At 55.0% G+C, this 19655-nt stretch overlaps 1 protein-coding gene across 4 annotated transcripts in view; it reads right to left on the minus strand.

The window, feature by feature from the left end:
- Positions 1-13506: 13506 nt before the first annotated feature.
- LOC112988015 (ciliary neurotrophic factor receptor subunit alpha) overlaps positions 13507-19655 on the minus strand; it is a 333191-nt gene continuing 327042 nt past the window's right edge. For 3 of the 4 annotated variants that reach the window (XM_064500205.1, XM_064500202.1, XM_064500204.1), the window contains 3 exons: positions 16778-16958; positions 15507-15651; positions 13507-14691 (listed from right to left, as the gene is read on the minus strand). In XM_064500205.1, the coding sequence (XP_064356275.1) occupies position 14691; positions 15507-15651; positions 16778-16958 (327 nt within the window). In that variant the 3' untranslated portion in view covers positions 13507-14690. Of the gene's footprint in view, positions 14692-15505; positions 15652-16777; positions 16959-19655 lie in introns of those variants that run through there. The other variant, XM_064500203.1, reaches the window with a different exon arrangement.

Genomic DNA, 19655 nt, shown 5'->3' on the forward strand with positions numbered 1-19655 from the left:
GCCAGCTGCAGGAAGTGATGAACTGGAAGGTTGCAGGGAGCGGGGTCAGTGCTCAGCAGCTCAGGGGCCAGACCTGGACATGGGGAAGTGCACGCTGGCTGGAGTGGGGATGCTTGGATCAGGCAGTGGAACAGAGGAAGAAGAGCCCTGAAGGAGAAGGCATGGACCTGCAGGCTGCAGACCATTTTCTCTTTCCCTGATACAAGAGAGAGCATGGCTCAGGGTCGAGCAACCTGAATTCACCCTCTGGCAGATCATGCACAGCATCCCATCCCTGGGTACCCACATCCTTGCTCAGCCTCCTGAAGCCTGATAGCTCAGACACCATTGCCTGTCCTTGGAGCATAGCTATGCCACAGGCGGGTGCGAGCCTGAGCAACATGCTGCTCATGCGTCTTGTTGGCACCAGACTTTCCCCCCCTGTATGGCCATGTCCTGCTCTGTGCTGCCTAATGGTGTCTACCAGGCCAGCTGGCTTCATCTGGATAACCCAACCTCCACTTCCCCTTTCTGTACATTTAATTAGTTCCTTACACACCGTATTGGTCTGTCTCCTGTGAGCTACTGTTTGGGATGTGTGTTCATCATGCACTTTGCTTCTGGTTAACTACATTATCCAAGCCCTGAGCCCACACATGAGCTTTGCCATCAGTCAGTGGCAGTCCAAGTTCATGCTTCAACAGAGATTTGTCAGTTTGCATGTCCGTCTCCACCCAACAGGCATCATGTGTAGCCTGCCCTGCCTTGGATGGTCCCCAGACATCCTGCTGGTTTCTTTGGTACCTCCTTGTTCTCACTCAAGCTCCACATTATGCTGGTTATCCAGCTGTGATCATTAAGCTCCTTTTCTGAAATGCACTCATGCAGCATGGAGCCAGGAACACTACTGTTAACAGGATGAGCCTGGAAGGACATAGCTAGCTAGATGAGCTGAATGCTCATCTGAGGGGAATTCACTAACCCTGAACAACAGGAGGAGAATGGAGCATGGAGACATCCACAAGACACATCAGTCCAGCTGAAAGGGCATATGTCAACTTTTAACATTGAGCTGAAGTGAGATGAGCAAAACCCATGATGCAAATTACGGAGGGCTCTGCCACAGCATCAAACATCTCAGCCTGTCCTGTTGTCCTGACACTGCTAGAATCTGTCGTCTCTTTTCCTTCCCCAAAGGTCTTTTAAAGATTAAGTTTTCTGCTCTCAATCCCTCTTCACCATGCTTTTCTGTCTCTGGGAGACTAGCTGGAGGTGGAAATAAGGAATCTGAAATGGTCCCTAGTAGGACTCTTAGGGGCTTGTTCTGCTGCCTGGCTCAAGTATCCCTGTTGTCTGCCTGGGTGACTGCCCTGGGGCAGAGCTCCTCTGTGCTTTTTTGGGTGATGCGCCATGGGCTGTGAACCTCACTTTTCACATGTTTGTGGACACAGACATCCCAATGCCAGAATGGGCCAGGCTTCCCGTCCCATCTGACTCTGCTGAATAGCTCACACCAGAGACCATCCCAGAGTCTTGCAAAAAGCTCTAGCTTCTCTTGACCAGAGAACAACCTCCCGGTAAGACCTTCCTGATCTAGAAGATCTTCTGAAGATCACAGTGGCCTTAGGAACTTGATGACCTTCAACAAGCCTTGAATGTAAGGAACAAGATCCTGACTCGGTGTATCATGATGAGCTGTGACAGGAAAAAGAGTCTCAGACTGGTGTTGCTCTGAGTCACTGGATTTTGGGGAGATGCAATGCACTGTGGTGTTTCTGGGGGCTGCTGGCTGCTGCCCAGATGTCGTTCAGAAAGGAATGGTCTGGAGGCAGGTCAGCATCTGGCACTCTGGGATGGAACTGGCCAGCTCAGCAGAGGCAGCTGGAGGAGTTGCTTGCTTGTGCTGTTCTGGGACCTTGCCCACAGTGAGCCCTTCTGGAGCATGGAGACCAAACAAGCTGGCCAATTCTGGCAGCCAGAACTAGCTCCATCTTGCTCTTCTGCTGCACTGGCTTTCTTGCCCCATGTGGCATAACTTTCAGCTGCTGATATGCGAGGAGAAACTCTTTTCTAATTGTTCCTGACTTCAGACTGCTGTCAGGTAAACAGCATGGAAATTAGTGGAGACAAGTAAATAGTTTGTAAATAATCATTTATTTATTACTTTCCCCTCCTTTCCCTGTGCAAGCAGATTGCAAGATGCCTCAGAAGCGCTCGCAATTTGGAGCGAGTTCTCTTGTGAAGCATTTCCCACTCCCCATGAATAACTTATGAACAGATCAGAGTGAATATTAAAGGCTTGAAAATCCAGAGACTTGTGCCGCTGAGCTGAATAAGTATTGCTCCAGCTCCTTGAATAGATGAGCTATCTAACCAAATAGCACTAGAAGGATTCACAGTGCTGTAATTAAAATCTGTGCACATTTGTTAGTCAATGGGTTGCCTGTCAAGTGGGACAGGTAATGTGATATAGGGATGGAGTACCTGTGACAGAGGACACTGTCATGCTGCTGAGGGTTCCAGGAAGTCCACGACAGGTGATTTGGACACCAAGTGTTAAGTTTGCTTTTGGGGGTGATTTGTGCTATATAGTGTTCCTGCAGAGCTATTCATGGGAAGCAAACACAACCAGGCCAGCTGGACAGGGTTGATGCTGGCTGTTCACAGCGGAGGCTTCGAGATAGCCTTGCACATCTATAAATTACCGGAGCAGTAGTAGGAGGCACGCACGAAGAGTTTGATCCCCAAACCCACTGACAGCACAAAGACACACTGACTTCAAAGGGCCCAAGACGAGGCTCACACTTGGCTTCAGCCAGGTGCTCTGTGCTGGGCTTTTATCCACCTTCAAGCTCAACCACCTGCTTTCTATTATTTTCTTAAAAGTATCATTATAATTCACTCAGAGCAAGGCTCCTAACCCCCTGCAAGGCTCCTGAGGCAGGGATCCAAATCAGTGCTACATGAAGCAGGGAAGGTTGGCAATGGACTGAAATCCCCATTGCTTTTGCAAAGCACAGGGAAGCCCCCTTCCAGCCCAGCACTCGCCTGCTCCCAGCTGCTCCCTGCATCCCAACTCAGTGGGGACCCACTCCTTGGGGGGAGCTGTGCCTGCAGGATCGCAGGCTGCATTCCACCCTGGGCATCTCTCCCAGTACAGCTCTTGACTGTCTCCTGGCATTCGAGGAAGGGAAAGGACCCTCATGCTTGGAGACATTACCAACACCCTGTCCCTAGGCAGTCAGAACAGTTTCTTTCATGCCATCTGGGTGATGGGAACAAGTGGCTGGGATGGCAGCAGGAAGATGGACTAGATGGTCTCTCCAGACCTTGTCTGTTTCCTTCACTACTGTGCCTAGGAGGTCCTTGGTAGGACTTAAAGCAGGGGTGGATTCCATGTGAGATTCACACAGCTGCAAATCCAGGTACCTACACACTGATGCCAGTTATTGTACTGAGAAGATCCCAGCAGATCCCCATGATTCTTCAGAAGGGCACAAGTCTCCTCTAGGTGCCCTGTGGCATATCGACCAGCACATGGTGCAGGTCTTTCTGCACCCTTGGGCATCTCCACAGTTGGCTGTGTGTGGGCAGCCTTTGCCAAAGGCATCTGGAGAGCAATGCAGGGGGCTCTGGAGCCTGCTCTTAGCTCTGTGGGCTCCATGTCATGCCCAGCAAGCACGCTGATGTCCCACCACAGGGTAGCTTTTGAGCCCCAACTGTAGAGGGCAAAGCCAGAAGATCACCCTGGCTTTTCCCCATCTCTGATCAAATGCACCCTGGGAAACTCGCTGGTGGGCCCAAGAGATATTTTTTTCTCCTTTGGCAAATCTCTCACTCCGAAAGACAGCCAAGGAGCATCAGTCAGAAGGATCTGTGATGGGACCTGGCTGGGTATGACAGAGCTGGATCCCAGCCCCAGCCCGGGACCCTAACCTCAGGAATGAGGTGCATTTGCCTTGGCTTCCACCTTTCCTTCTGCTGGTGGATGGGGCTGGGACCCTGGTGGGGCTGTGGCCCTTCCAGACCTTCGGGGATGGAGACACAGGCAGGTGAAATGCACACCAAGTGCCAGGGGATGCTGTGATGGAAAGATCCAGCAGAGCCTGGAGACACTTTTGGGGCACCAGATGGGTCCAACCCAGCCTGGTGAAGGGTCATCTCTGGCTGGGCATGATGAATGCCTGTGAAAGCACTTTGTTTTCCCCATATCTCAGCTTTCCTGGTGCCCCTATCCTGGCTTGTTGCCTTCACCACACCCTGTTCCACTTGCCAGACAGAGGGACCACAAGGATGGCCCTGAATTAGCGTACAGCTTGACACTGGCTCCAGCTCTCCATTGCCACATCCCACATGCATCTGCAGTTCCTTCCCCTCTCCAGCAGCCCCATGCACCTGCACTCCAAGGCAGAGTGGGATTTATCCTGCCCCAAACGCTCAGTACAAGGGGTCAGCCCTCATAAACCTCCCAGGCACTGGAGTCCAGACCAGCTGCCTCACTTGCACCCATGGGGACAGCCTCCATGCCCTGGGCTCATTTTGCTATCAACCATGGGCTGATGCTTTGGGCCATCCTCCAGACCAGCACCCGCCCTGATGGGTCCAGAGTTCGGCATCATCACTTGGCCAAGGAAAAGAACGGGCCATGCTGTCGGGATGGGGATGAGCTGTCCCACCCCCTCAACTCCCCTCCCCTCACCAAGCACTCTGGGTAACCCTGTTCGTGGGAGGCAGTATGAAGTCATTCTGGTCCTCCAGCAAACCCCTCCAGCTGTCTGGAGCCAGCGCAGATTGTGGGATGTGTCTGGTGACTGACGGGGCCTGAAATCCACATTTATGTGAGATGATATCAAGAGTTTTAATTTTTTTATGAGTGACGGGTTGGGGAAAGGGGGGGAATACCAGGGTTGGGGGTCGGGGGGAGGAACTGGGCAGGGGGCGGCGTTCTGTGTGTGAGACACATTTGGTCTCATTGATCCCCAGCTGCAGAAGTTCTGCTCAGATAAAAACAACATCCTGTCCTGACCAAATGGCAGGGAGCAGCTGGGGAGGAGGTTGGCCAATGGCTGCTGGAGGTCTGCATGGAGAGGGGATGCGGCAGCAGGGCTCAAAGGTGGCCCCTATGTAAACAAAGCCCTTGGCCTCAGATGACAAGAGTCTTCTCAGGGTGTGCTTTCGTCTGGACCAAGCCCTCTGCCCAGCCCCTCCTGCGCACTGCTAAAGCACAGTCACTGCCCCTCAGTCCTTGCCCATGGTGGTTACTCCAGGTTCATCCTCTTCCTCAGCAAATTAGAGTATTGGAGAAGCTCCACTGAGCTTTTCTCCCCCTTCCCCAAATAAGAGCCCAAGCCCTGCTCACTGAAGTGCCAGAGAATGACTTTTCTGGTGTTCAGAGCCTGGTGAAACACCGTGGCCATGTTTAGACCCTGCTGATCATCTTGAAGAAAACAGCTCTTCCCCTGTCCCCATGGACAGTGCTTGGAGGGGATGTGCATGCAGGAGGTTTCCACACATCTGCCAGCTGCTCTGTCCTGATTTAGTCCCTGCAGGCACTTTGCTCCCAGCCCTGCATAAAACCTCACCAGGCCATTGAGGAGCAGGTCAGGGACACCACTGCCTTTCAGCTGGATGGAAAATGGCCTTGTCCACTATCAGGCAGCAGCAATACATAGGCTGAGCCAAACTGGAGCCTGGCAGCCTGGATACCTGCTCCTGAGAGTGCCTTGTGCTGGTAACTCACACCAGGTGGGTTGGATCAAGTTGTGAAAGGGGACAGTGCAACTGCTTGGCCAGGAAATCTTGGAAGGATAGGGTTCCTGCCTGTCACACACCTCTGACTGGTGGATGAGCTTGTCCCTGAGGCCATGCTGGCACCTGGTTACTTTCTAAGGGGAAAGAGAAGTCTGTGGAGAGCTGAGAGCCATGTGCCATGAGGGTTCAATGGTCTAGGGTGTGAGGTGGCCACCATCATCACATGCTGCCCTCCCTGACTGGAGAAAAGGGACTTCTAAATGATGTGTACCTCATACGGTGGGACGATCCCGTCCCTGCTTCCCGCAGACAGTGCTGATGGAGAAACCTCTCCCCAAAGCGGCTGAAGCGCCTGTGCACGATGACTCTCGCCCGGAAAGGAGGAGGGGGAGATGAGGCCTCTTTGTAACAAAATCTCGTCTGCATGGGCCCCTTTGTTGTTATTACATTTATTTATTGATCCCCCTTGGGAAAACCTTAGCAGTGCTGGAATAGCTGGGGCTTTATTAATGGGGGTGGGGGGTGAGGGGAGAGCAGGGGGGCTGAACAGAGAGCTCAGACCATCTGTTCCCACCAAAGGGATGGAACAACAATAGCCATGTTTATAAAACTCCTCTGCAACTCATTGTGTTTGTGAAAGGAGAGCTTCCACATCAAAGGCCATTTCCGCTCCCTCTGCTCAGAGGCCCCTCCATCACGGCCTCTTCTAACATCCTGCAAAGATCACCCTGTCTTGGCCCTCTCCTCCCCCCCCCAGCCTGAAGTGCATGGCGAGGCTGCAGCGTTATCACACCTGCAGGAGATGGAGGAGCATGGACCACTCTGGCCCCCATGGGTGACCCCAGAAGGGGGCATACACCAGCCTGCTAATGCCTTGTGGCCTGGATTTGAGTTTTGGGCACAAGCTGCACCATACCAGCCTCCACGCTGGCAGAGAGTGGCAACCAGAGAGTACCAGTGCAAGCCCATGAGGGAATATTGCCCACACTGAAGGTCTAGGCCATCAGCTGCTGAGGGGTTATGTGCGTTTCCAAGGGAAAATACAGGGGCAAGAGGCAGAGGGTGATTTCTCTAGGAAGCAATAAATCCCTACAACAAGGTATTGGGCAGAGTTTGCCAGGTAGAGGTGGTGGGACTGCTAAGATGCTGAGTGTTGGCTGGGTGGGAGAACTATCCCCAAGCTGATTTTCATTCCAGAATTCAGGTCTGCTGCAGCTACAATATCTGTAAAGTCACTGTGGTTTTGCTAAAGTCTCAGATGTGAAAAGACAGGAAGAAAAACAAAAAAATTAGGAAGGGAGTGGGGTTTGGCCATGTTGAAACTGGCTGTTGGAGCTTTCATAATGAAACAACTTTCTGTTTGGCTTTTCTTTAAACTTGTGTTAGATTATCTGTTACAATCAGACATAAAATAAAGACCGTTAAACAGGAACGAAATATTTTGGCTGAACCAATATGTTTTTTTCCAAACTGATCTTTATGGGCAAGATGAGGGTTTACTTTTGGCTTGGACCAAAGCTAAATGTCTTCTCTGGGACTTGGAGCTGTCAGCCATCTCCTGGCTACAAACCGGCCTGGAGGAGATGGGTCGGGCTGCTCTGCAGTTAGGCTGCAGGCTGCAGAATTAGGCGGTGTCCAGGCAGCATGCATCCCCCCGTTACCCTGAGTAATGTCACGTCCTCCTGGAGCTGCAGTTCCTCCTCTGTCTACTGGTACTTTATTGTGACGACGGTGTCTGGGGGGATGAATCACAAGTGGGTCCTTGACTCTGCTGGGGTTCCCATCCACTGAATGTGCCAGAGAAGGTGAAACCTCCCCTTAGAAAGTCCCAGTCTGACCTGAGACAAAACTGGAACCTCTGGAAGATGCTGCCAGCCTGCAGAAGGGCAAGACCTCACCTGGCAGCATTTCTTCACCCATGGAAAATGCTCTTCTTGCTGCGCCATCTGATGCTGCAAGTATTTGGTTCCCAGCTTGCCAGACAAGGGCTTTGACAGCCATGCTGGAGGCTGTGCAGGGGCAGGCTTTTCTCATGCCTTTGAACCACCGTTTCCATCCTGAAGGTGAGAAAACTTCCCAGAGACTACCTAGAGCCTTCTATTTAGTCCCCTTTGGCTGTGTCTCCTTGGCCTGTCCTCCACCAGGCTGTCAAAGTAGATCTGAGTGCAGTCCCTGACAGATCCTCATTGCCTAGCAGAGCACAGAAAGCATGCAGCTTTCTCCCAGCACTTAGCAGCGCCCGGCAGCTTTCCCGGGAACTGTGCACAAAAGAAGAGGAGCCCAGACTTCTGGGAGACTCTTTCATTTCATGCCTAAGCCACTGCTCTGCTGCTCGACTGCACAGCTCCATTAAGTCCCCTTCTGGCTGTCTTTTTTCCATCAATCACTCTGTCTCCATGAGCAGCCCAGACACCGGATCTGGGTTATAAATAAGACAATCAATCAGAGATGCTATTAGATAAACAGAGTGGCAGAAGCCAAATTAATGCTTGGCTTTTTCTTGAAAGGGAGAAAAAAGAGTTAATTGCTTATTAGGGGACCCTGGTGTGGTCTGGTCTGTGTGCTGCAGTTGAATTGCTCAGGCTGTGCTCTGCTACTGTGTGTGCACGTTGGGAGGTTTAAGGTGCTGTGAACTCCGGCGTGTGGCTGAAAGTCAGGGATTCAGGCAAGGAGTGAGATGGCGCATGAAAAAATCTAGTACTGGAGACTGGATTGGACACTGTGTACATGATCACTGGTGCCAAACCGTGCTACGCCGTGCTTCTTGCATAGAATGATACCCTAGTGGTGTGCATTGCGGACGCACCCCCAGGGCACAGCAAAGGTCCCCGACTCAGTGTCTGAGCTGCCAGGTGAAACATCTTTGGGAACCCAGGCTTGGAGGCCATTAGGAGCTCCCAGGCAGCCCGTGCAGGTAGCCCTGGCCAGAGCAAGCAGCTAGCGGGCAGTGGCGGGGAGACAGGCAAGGGAGGTGGCAGCACCCATGCTGGATAGGTGCTGGGGACATGAGGAGGCATTGGCAGGTTGTGCATGTCCAGACATAGTACCATTGAGAGTCAAGGAGGTGCCAGAGTTGGTCTGAAGGGGAGAGAGGGCATGCGGATGCAGATGGCGATGTCTGGGGACTGTGGGCACAATGCCAGTGTAGGGGCTGAGCCGTTTAGGGTAGAGGAGGTGTGAAAGAGAGTCACCCCTTTGGGGCTCTTCAAGCAACAGAAAACCTCTTCTGGAGAAGTTTCCAGCCCTGACCTGGAGCCACCAATGAATGAGACAGTCAAAGGCTGTCCATGGCAGTCTGGTCTGATGGTCTGTCACCTGCCACTGCTAGAAGTCTCTGCCCTGTAGCAGTGTGAGGATGCCTGGACTCTTGTGATCATTAGGGACCCTGAGCCATCCCCTCATGTCCTGCGACTAGGGAAGAAAATCATGTGAGGAAGACTACAGTCTGTCAAGGGCATGCAGTGTTATGTCTCTGTTTGTACAGGGGACCTAGAGACATACTGAATGACTCCCTGGTGGTTCAGGGATGCTCTTGTATTTTGCTGGACCATTGCAGAGAGGGACAGTGGGGTCTTGGGGAGTCCAGGGTCATCTGCATCAAGCTGACTATTTGCATCCTTGCCCCTTTCAGATGCTGCTATTCACCGTCTCATCCTGGGCATCACCTTTCTGCCAGCTCCTGCTGCCCTTTCACCTCCCCCACTCTCCTCTCCCTGATGCTGCGACAGGGAGCATTTTTCCCTTGGGGATCAGGTCTATCCCTGTGCAAAGGCACAGTAGCTCTTCTGTGCCAGCTGGTCCAGCAGAGCCCACCTGGCATTTCTGCCAGGCTCGGCAGATGTGCTTGTGCTCTGGGTCCATCATTGCTCACTTGGCAGCTGGGCCTGTGTTCACATCCCTCTGATCCCCACCCTCACTTGAGACAACCTAATGCTATGCCGGAGTTGCAATGCACAACACCGTGCCCGCTGCCCCTCCTTTATCCACCAAAGTGTGGTGCCCCATTGAAGTAGGACAGCTTGGTAAGGTTCACCTGATTTGTTGTGGATGAGCCCACATAGCAGCTTGCTATCACTTTGCGGCTCACAGCTCTGCTGCTTTACTCATCCTTCCAGCAATTTGCCTTGCACTGAAGTTAAAGCTTTATCCAGTGTCTTCCCTGCCAACCGCAAAGAAACACAGGGGACATAAAATAGCTCTGGAGTGGCTGGGCCCACGCTGCTGTCCATTCAGGCAGAAACACAGAGCTGTTTTATTCTCTGCACAGTAAATTTTTGTCCACTGAGGAAATTCATGGGGGGAATCAGGAATGGGTGATGGGAAAGCCCCACCAGGCCCGCTTGTATGGCCACTGGCTGATGTAGCCCCGCTGCCTCCTCAGGGCCTAGGCAGTAGCTGGAGAGCTGCACCAGGAGGCTGGTGCAGGAGCAGGGAGCTTCTCTGACAACTGGGATTGGGAAGATGAAATCCTGTTGGTGCCTGCTGTGAGGAGGAGGAGGCTGGGATTGCTCAGAGACAACCAGAGGAGTGACAGAAAGGATGCTGTGAAGAGCGAGAGACTCCAGGATGCCAAACCTCGCAACCTGATGAAGAGGTTTAGGGGGTGATTTTTGGTGCAGAGAAAAAAGAGTTAATGAGACTCAGCAGCTGGACACTGGAGCAGGATGGCTTTAACTTAGACCCAAAGGTGCAAGGATGCAGACAAAGATGCAAGGATGCAGGTAATGCTGGACCAGGTCATGGCAGAGCCCCATCTCCAGAAGCTCAGCATCAGGGATGCCTTTAGGGCAGCTATCGCCCTGGCCTCTGAAACCGGGTGGCTGCAGGGCAGCCCTGCATGGGACTGGGGTGGGGGACTGTGATTTACCTCCTGATTAAAAGGGCTGATGAGCTGGTAAAGCTGTAGGGCTTTTTCCAAGGGCCTGCGAGGGGTGATGAGCCATGACCTCACCAGGCTCGGGCCCCTCCTGGGTTGCTCTGCTGCTCAGCTTCTTCCTCAAGCAAGGATGCTGTCTGCTTCCCGCGTGGCCTCGCAGTCAGGAAACAGCTCCTTGCTTTCCAGCCTTCCTCTTGATCCGCCTGCTGGAGCCTGCCTGCCCTGGGAGCTGAGCGTGAGGCTGCTAGCGCATCAGCAACAGCCGAAAACAACTCCCAAGGTGGGATTTACTGCCACATATGTGCTGGGGAGATGCAGGGACCCGTTCTGCCTGGCTGATGTATTGGATTTCATGTTATATGATGCACTGGTCTCTCTGAGCACTGTAATTCCCTCTTTCTTCCTGTATGGATTTATACTGCTAAGTGGATGGATTTTCTGCTTGGCAGGGATGCTCCCCCGGGACCTTCCCAAGTTAGCAACATCTCTGCACATCTGTATGCAATATTGCCGGGGCACTTCACGAGTGGGGCTGTAGAACACCACTTGCTTTATGGACTGCTGCTTAATCCGGACAGGCACCATGGAGGGGCTGACAAACAGCTTCTTGGACCCCGCAGCTGGCGATGTGCTGACTGCAGGGGACAGAGGGTGCCCGGAGCTGTACGTGTCAGTCACCGCTCCTGACTGGCATTTCATACAGCCGTCCATGGCCTGGCACCTGAGCATCTCTCCCTTGGTCCCTGAAATGGCTCGAGAGGGGCAGGTTTCCTCTTTGCAAGCCAGCGTGCCTCCAGCTCATTTCTAGCCAGCCTCACAGATCTGGCTGGAAAACCTCCGGCGAAAATCAAGGTAATCTGTTTGTCTGGGATGCTTCCCCCAGGCCAGGGCTGGGCCTGACATTTTCTTCCGTGCTAAGCGATGTCCCTTCCTCTCAGTCCCAAAGAGCCATTTGCTATGGTAGATTACCCTGGCTTTTAATGCCGTGAATCCATAATTAGTGCATAATTAATTACCAGATGTTTTTAACACTAATGAAACATTAATAAATGATGGAGGCATGTTGTCTGGTAATGGGACGTTAACCAGTGAACCGAGCCAGCATGAGGGGCAGCGCTGCTGCCAGCGCCGTCTGAGCCGGATGCAGGGCGGAGCGGGGCTATGCTCTCACGCAGTAAAGCCCCGCCATGTTGAAAATCGCAGCAAGCATCTGGTGGAAGCAAGCGACTGCATTCACACTGCCTTCAGGCTTTGTGTAGCCAGAGCTGTGGCTATTTCCCCTCTGTCCGTCCATCCAGGGAGGGGGCTCTTGGAAGGCATCAGGCACAAAGGAGTGTGGCTCTGGGGTCAGGCATTTCTGAATGTGAAAGGCAAACCCTGGTAAGGGTAAAACACAGGAAAAGGGCTGCTATAAACTGGCTGCTTCCTTCCTATCCCACCCCAGCAGGCTTGCAGAAACAGGAATGAAAAGGGACTTATGGTACGCCCTGACCTTGCACTAGCTGGGCACAAAGGTTGCAGCTTCTTGGGGAAAAACTGGGCAGGGAAATTGTTGTCAGGGTAGTGGGAGACTTCAGCCATCTCACGGATCTGCTCTCCTTGGACATGACTGAGCGCACCTGTGAGGGCCCAGCACCATCACACTCTGTGCAATGCACAAAGCCCTTTGCAGATACGGCTCTGCTCTCCCCGGCAGCTCAGGGGGACGCTGCTGGGGACACCAGAGGCAATTTAAGACCAAGCTCTTTTTTCCCCTGAGCTGAACAGCATCTCTGCTCTGCTTGGTGCTTGCAAGCGAGGCAGGCAAGGTGCAGCCAGGCCCCTGACTCCAAGGGCAGTGCTAAACCCCTCACCTCCTGCCAGTGGGGGAGCAGGGGGCCTTTCCCCACACAGACCTCCTCTGGAAACCCCCTGTGACGCTGGGACCTGGCCTGCGGCTCTGCAGCGAGCGGGTTTGAGTCAATCAGGGACCTGTGTGAGGGTTTTATGGCTCCATTAAAAGTCAACTGTAAGGCGGGAGGGAAAGGGTCCCCACTGGAGGCTGCAGGAGCTGGTCCCCACCTGGAAAGGCATCGAACACCATCGAATACCCCAGCCCAGGGAAGCTGGGGAGGGAAACTGAGGCACAGCCCTTGCCCACGGGTTGCAGCACTCAGGGGACGAGCCGGGGCAGACCCCACCATCCTGTCCATGCTCCCAAGCCTGAACCACCAGCGCAGGCTGCTGCCGTGCTGGGTCTTGGTGAGCCCTGCCTTTCCTCGAGACGCCCTTGATGAAAGTTTAATTCAAAGCATCCGAGCTAACATCATTCTTTCGGCATGAAATTATTAATCAGACAAGGAAAGTGCATTAATTGGCACTACGTCTCCTCTTCTGTCTGTCCCAGCGCTGCCTCCTGCCTGCGGGACACAGAGCCAGGGCTCCATCCTTCCACCTCCTGCGGAGGTGCTGGGGGCAGCCAGAGCCCGGGGAGGTGGGGGAGACCTGCTCCTCGAAAGCTGAGAATAGGGACATGTCTTGGGGCCCCCCAGCCAGCCCCCTGACACAGCACCATGGGGGCTTTCCAGGGGCTGGGGCCACCCAAGCAACCATCCTGGACCTTCTCAGGCTGCTCTGGAGGCCACTGTTGAGTCTTCACCACCCACCTGGGAGGTGATGCTGTGGGCTCAAGCCGCTCAGGGTGCCGTCGCTGTCCCCATGTCCTCCCCATCACAGCCAGGATTGTGCCCAGGAGCGGGCAGCCAAATCCACCCAACCTCCAGGCTGGAGGTGAAATAACTCCCCGGGGCTGTCAGTGGTCATGAAATGGTCATTTAATGAAGACGATCTCTCCTGGTGTGCGTGCGTGCGTGCGTGTGTGTGTGTGTGTGTGTGTGTGTGCACGCATGTGTCTATGTGTGGATTTTTTTTGTTAATTTTTTTGTTTTTTTTAATATATATACATCTATAAAAAATTCAAATACAGCATGTCAACAGTTGGAATACTAGGACGTACGGTATTAAATACTGCGCTTGGGTCCGGGCAGGGATGAGGAGCTGTCTTTACAAAACAGGGCCTGGGGGAGGACGAGGAGGAGAGCGGAGCAGGGGCTGGGGGCGGCGGGACTCCAGCTTGACTGGGAACAGTAGAACTATTCTGGTTTTGTTCAAGAGTAAGACAAAGATGTCAATGGAGGCGATTCCCTGTATCCAACGTGGTTGGGGGTGGTGGTGGGATGAGGATGGGGCTGGTGAAGGCTCCTCCGGGATGTTTTTGGGGCGGTCGGAGGGATGTCGGAGGATGTCGGAGGGCAAGGCTCTGGGATGCTCGGACAGCTGTGGCGAGGAGCTGGCAGGTTGGGGACAGGACCTGGCTTTTTATAAGCGTTTAAACTCCTTTTCCTCTGTTAAAATGGTGCCAGCCCCCTACTCCCCACTGCGCTTGTGAAAGCCACCAGTTATTTCCTGCATCGGGTGCGCGGTGGGGGGATCAAGCCCCCCACCCCACCCTGCACCCCTCCGGCTTTTCCATGCGCTCCAGAGCTCGGGGGAGAGAGTTCAGTCCTTGGGTGACTCCCCCACCTCATTTTCCTGTCCCCTTCTCCAGACGCGCCGTTGTCACTGGCAGCGGGGTGCCGGGGGGGGGGGGGGGGCTGCAGTGCCGCAGGCATGTCCTTGGTGCAGCGGGTTACTGCACACGTGCCGGCTCCCCGGCTTGAGGCTGGTCCTCGGCGGCAACACAGCACCCAGGCTCGCTTCTCGCTCGCTGGGACAGGGGCGGAGGGGGCCCAAGGATGCTCGTCCGCAGTGGGCACCGAGGAGGCAAGGGGGCCAGTGCGCTGCCTCGCGCTCAGTCCGGAGAGGTTTGCAGGCTCCCCCGTGGCTGGGAAGTGGGGAGGGGAGGGCAGCTCCCCGTGGTGCGGTGGCAGCTCCGTCCTCCTCCGGAGCGGTGGCGAGAAGCATGATACGTCCTCAACATGTGCAAAATTGAAGAGATAAAGAGACTCCAACTGGGGCGGGGGCAGCGGGGCGCAGGGTGGCGGTGGTGGTGGTGGCGGTGGCGGGCGGTGGGATGTTGTCTCTGCTGGGCGGCGATGGACAGGGATCTGCAAGTGGGGAGAAGATGGGTCACCAGGTTTGATCTGCACTCGGCCATGTCCCTTTGGATGGGAAACTCATCCCTCTCCAGGACCAATGTGCCCATCACCTCCACTGCCTCCTCCTGGAGCCAGACCCTGCCGTCCATCCCCATGGGCCACCTGGCACCAGTATGTGCTCACCAGCCAGGGGAGCAGTGGCAGGTCATCTACCCCCAAAGTGACACCGGTGGGTGCTGCCAGGATGGATCCCCCCAGCTGGCATGGGCATTTTGGGGCTCTCCAGCCTGTCAGCTCCATCGTCTGCCATTTTGTGTGCTGGGGCACGCACATACCTGCATGCACGCACATTGTGTGTGTGATGTGTGTATGTGCACACACGTGTGTGCACGTGCATGTGTGCACATATTCCATTTTCATTTTTGAAGTGCATCTTTGAATTTTCTCATTTCAGATGATTTCACTTCTGTCACTATGAAAAGGCCTTCGCTTTGTCAGTGATTTCTTTTCTCAGACGATCAGTATCAGGGGAGGGAGGAGGTTTGCAGAGAATGATGCATCTGAAACCAGCTCCCCACCAGAAAAGGCTTCATGGGCAAGGTTTGAAAAGCCATTTTGAGACCTCGCCGGAATGCCTGATTTGCCAAATTTGGAACAAAGAACTGCAAGCAAACCCAAAGAGCTCATTCTCAATGCCATTCACCCCAAGCTTGGTAAAAATGCCTCCTTTCCAGTCCAAGCTAGAGCCCGTGGGCTCTTCATGCCCCTTCCTTCACCCAGCACCCATGTCCCACCTCTCATGCCCCTAATTCGTGAATACTCACTAAATAAAGAGAACACCATAGGCAGCCAAGACCAGTCCAGCTGTCCAACACACTGCCACGGCCCCGCTGCCCACCACGGCCCCCTTGTCGCAGATCTTGGTGGTGGGGGGCGGCATGAAAGAGGAGGTGCTGGTGCTCGTCGTCTCTGCGGGGAGGGAGAGCGGATGGCGAAGGGGAGCGCATGGCACTGGGACACGCTGGCCGCGTGGTGGAGGGCTGAGCACGGAGGGGCGCGAGGAAACCTTGATGCATGGGGAGTGTCGCAGGGCTGAGGCTCGTGCATGGAGCGGGCAGCAAACAGGCATGTGAGGGGTCTGCACGCACAGCCCTGACAGAGCCCCATGGGGGCTCCCGCTCCCTCCCCATGTGCACATCTGGCCAGCAGCTCCTGCACGCACGGCCAGGCGAGCCGAAGCGTGCGTGTTTGCACACACACGCGCGTGGCCCAGACACAGGGGGCTCGGAAACACTTCTGGTGCTTCGCAGGCTGCCGTGATCTGCCTGCTCCATGCACCAGTGTTTCCCAGCCTCCCAGCAGCCAGTGCCAGCTGCGGCAACCGGCGCAGGTCCACTCCAGTCCTTCTGGGAAACCAAGGGCTGATAACGTGCATTTGGACATAGTCCCAGCTCTTTCCTAGAAGCAGAGGCTTGTTAACTTTGTGGCTTTTATTTCTAATTGGCATCGCTCCGAGCCATTGTGCGGGGTCGGAGGTGTGGAGGGGGGCAGGCCTGGAAGAGGAAGAGCTGGAGGGGGCCAGTGCTCCAGTGAATAATAATAAATCCCGATCTTCGGCGGCACACTTAGAGCATCTCTGTGAGCAGCATGCCAGAGCCAGGAGAGCTGAGTCAGCAGCCCTCAGGCCATGGTTTAGCCCGCTGCCAGGGGCACAGGGAGGTGAAGTCGTGGGGTGAAGGGAGGTGGCCCAGCCTGGGGATGGGGTGGGACGGGAGATCTTGCTGGCTGGGGACCAAGCATCCAAGAGACGTGATACTGTCAGAGTGTGCAGAGAGCCTGTGACCCGGTATGCGTCTCCCGCCCGAACCCTGCGTTTTCATCATCTGGGGAGGTTAGAAATGTGACTCGGAAGAGAGGGGAGGCAAAGGAACAGGTAGGTAGCAGGACTCTGGGGTTTCCTGCACATCCCCAGGAGGGGAGAGGGCTCTAGTCTGCTCTGATGTGGGGACTGGGGGTTGTGGGGCTTGGAAACAGGAGGAGACAGGACTCCTGGGTTCCCTCCCCGCCGGCGCAGGGCGTCTGTGCAGGTGCTCACCTGTGACCTGGGCTTCGGTGGTGAGGTGCTTGGGCTCCTCCATCCAGGGGGTGGCGTGGACCGCCACACTCCAGTCACTCCATGTGCCGATGTCGTTGTCTTTGGCTGCCACCTGGATGATGTACTCCTTGCCAGCGTAGGCGTCTGTGATGGTGTGTGATGTCCCGTCCGACAGCTCTACCTGCGGGGTGCAGCCGGGGAGGGAAGGGGCGTCAACTCGGTGCAGTGGGAGCAGCCTGGGCATGAAGTGGCAGAGGTGGGGATGGCTTCCAGGCTGGCCCCAGCATCACCAGCCTCCTGGCACGCTCTTGCAACCACGGGAGCCACCAGCTGTGTCCCCTTCCTTGCCCAGCAGTGCAATTTAGGTCCCCACCGTCGGTCCCCAGCCATGCCCAGAGGGAGGGAGCGACCTGCAGCAACCTCCCCAGTGCACAGGCCACCCCTGCAGCAATGCAGATGGAGCAAAGCGAGACACTGACAAAGCGTCTCTGGGTGTCTCAGGTGTCACCCTGGCGCCGCAGAGGCAAGGGGTTTAGGGGAGAGGCACTGCCACTGCAGAGACGTCGGAAAGGAGCCGCTGGCTCGCAGCCAGAGGAAACCCCAAACACTGAGAGGCAGCAAGATGTGTAAGACGATCAGAGCATTTAGCTCAGCTAGAGGATGATAAAGAGCCCATTTTATAGCACCTAAGTACTGTAGCAGGGAGAAAATACCAGGGACTAACAAGCCCTTTATGCTAAAGGAAGAAAGCAAATCAAGAGCTGAGTGCTAGGGAGCGGGGTGGGTAAAGCTGGATGCATGCAAACAGCAGACAGGGCATTAACCCCGGCACCCACACTGGGGGAGTCTGTCCCTCCGATATCCTCCGAAATGGCTTGGATGCCTTTTGGGGAGAAGCTTTGGGCAGAGGCATGAGCGGCTGAGCCCAGGACAGGGATGCAGGCAATGCTCTGGCCATGACCGGTCTGCGGGGCCCATTCCTGCAGCTGAGCTGGCAGAGCTGGAGCAGAGCAGCTTCCTCTAGAGGTCACCAAAAACTAGCAAATCCTGCGAGCAGGCTCCCTCTCGGACAGGGTAGGCTGGTTTGTAACCCCCCATCCGCTGCACAGTAATGACTGTCCATGTGTGCACACGCTTTCCAGGCATCACTGCCAGGGCTGGGAAGACGTTTCCTCCTGCTGCATGCCTCCATCTCCGGACAGCTCCAGGCAACCCTGTATCTCTGCAGGCTGCTGTCCCAAGGGCTTGGCTTGCAGCCTGCTGGACAGGCCCCTGGACAAGGACCAAGCTGTGTCCAGTTGTCTTTCCTAGAAAAATTCATTCTGTCCTGCCATCACCACTCCTTTGGCCACTGGATGTCCTGCCACCTCCAGGAGATGTGGCCCCTGCTGTGGTGGTTAACCCTAAACTTTGTCCAGCACTTCTGGGCATCTCTGATCCACTTTGAACTTGGCTCAAGGAAAGGCATTAGCAGGTTACTCATAGAAATTTTCCACACTACAAGGCCATCGGAGAGCAAACATGTAAGTGAGAGTGACTGAGGATGAGCACTCAGCAGACAATGAAAATGCCAGAGATGCAGCCAAGTTCAGCTCTGAGGTCCTCCAGACACTGAAGTGACCAGCCCTGGACCACGCTGCAGAGGCTACGCTGGATACTTGCTGTTCATCCATTCTCTGAGGCTTACAATTAATATGCTGCCTGCTTCATTATCCATCTGCACTGCCTGAGCATGGTATTCTGCATTTCCTCCTTGTGTTCCAGGCTTAAGTTCTGCATTAGGATGCTTTCAGCCTTTCGCCTCTGAAGCACTTGAGGTCTTTTCACAAAGGAGAGGCTCGAAGCATATCCCTGACCGCCCTTGCTCCCCGTCCCCCCCACCCACCCCAGCCATTTCTGGGGCTCCACATGGGCTGTGCTAGATAATGATATTCCTCATACCACTGTGCCACAGATGCGGTGGAGAGGGCACATTTCATGTCTTGCAACAGCAGGCACACTAAGTCCACGGCATCCCTAGGCTGCGATGAAAACTGCTCTGAGCTGGCCGTGCTATCCCCTTCCCAACTGCTTGCTTTGCCCAACAGCAGGGTGCCAGTGATGCAGGGACTGCCAGCCCAGTGCTGGGGGGACAGAGGAGACATGGGGGCCCCCTAACCCCTTCGCTGCTCCAGACATCCCTCTTAGCAGCCCCTCTTCTCCCCACCGCACCCTGGCTGACACAAACCACCTTCTCTCCGGACACGTTGATAATAAACACGTCCGAGGGGATGAGGGATCACGGGGGTCTGACGCAGCCCATCTGCTCAGCTGGCGAAGCAGATTGCCACAAGGTTGGCCTCCGAGCCCTCTTGTGGTGCTTGTGGGGCTGAGCGCACCTCTAGGGTAACCCAAGACACCCGGGTCTGGGTGAGGTGCTGCGCTGCCAGGGACGGGCTGCAGAGCCGGGGCAGGTGCCACAACCTCCTTTCTGCCCGGCAAGCCCTAGTACCTGGCTCAGCTGGCTGGGCAGAGTGAGGGGTATTTCATGGGTAGGGGTAGGTAGACACCTGCCTGGGCAACCCATGGGGAGCTCGTGGTGTCTCCCGCAGCCACTGGGAAGAAGACTCAGTCCCAGGAGCCCACTGCCCTGGGGACACCAACAGCTGAGTTTTATTAAGAGATAGGTTCAACAACAGGAGCAAGATGGATCTGGAAACCTCTGTCTGGCCCTAGATCACACCCCAGAGGCCCATGAGCCAGGAGAGCTGCACTATCAGAGCCCCTTCCCCTGGCTGGGCACAGTCCTCTGGGCTGGAAACCGGTGAGCCGGGAGAGTGAGACTGCTGCACTTTGGTGGGCTGTACAGAGGGACACTGAGTCCCTCCTGCCTCTCCTT

The sequence above is a fragment of the Dromaius novaehollandiae genome, chromosome W (genome assembly GCF_036370855.1).
Source record: "Dromaius novaehollandiae isolate bDroNov1 chromosome W, bDroNov1.hap1, whole genome shotgun sequence".
Lineage (NCBI taxonomy): Eukaryota > Metazoa > Chordata > Aves > Casuariiformes > Dromaiidae > Dromaius > Dromaius novaehollandiae.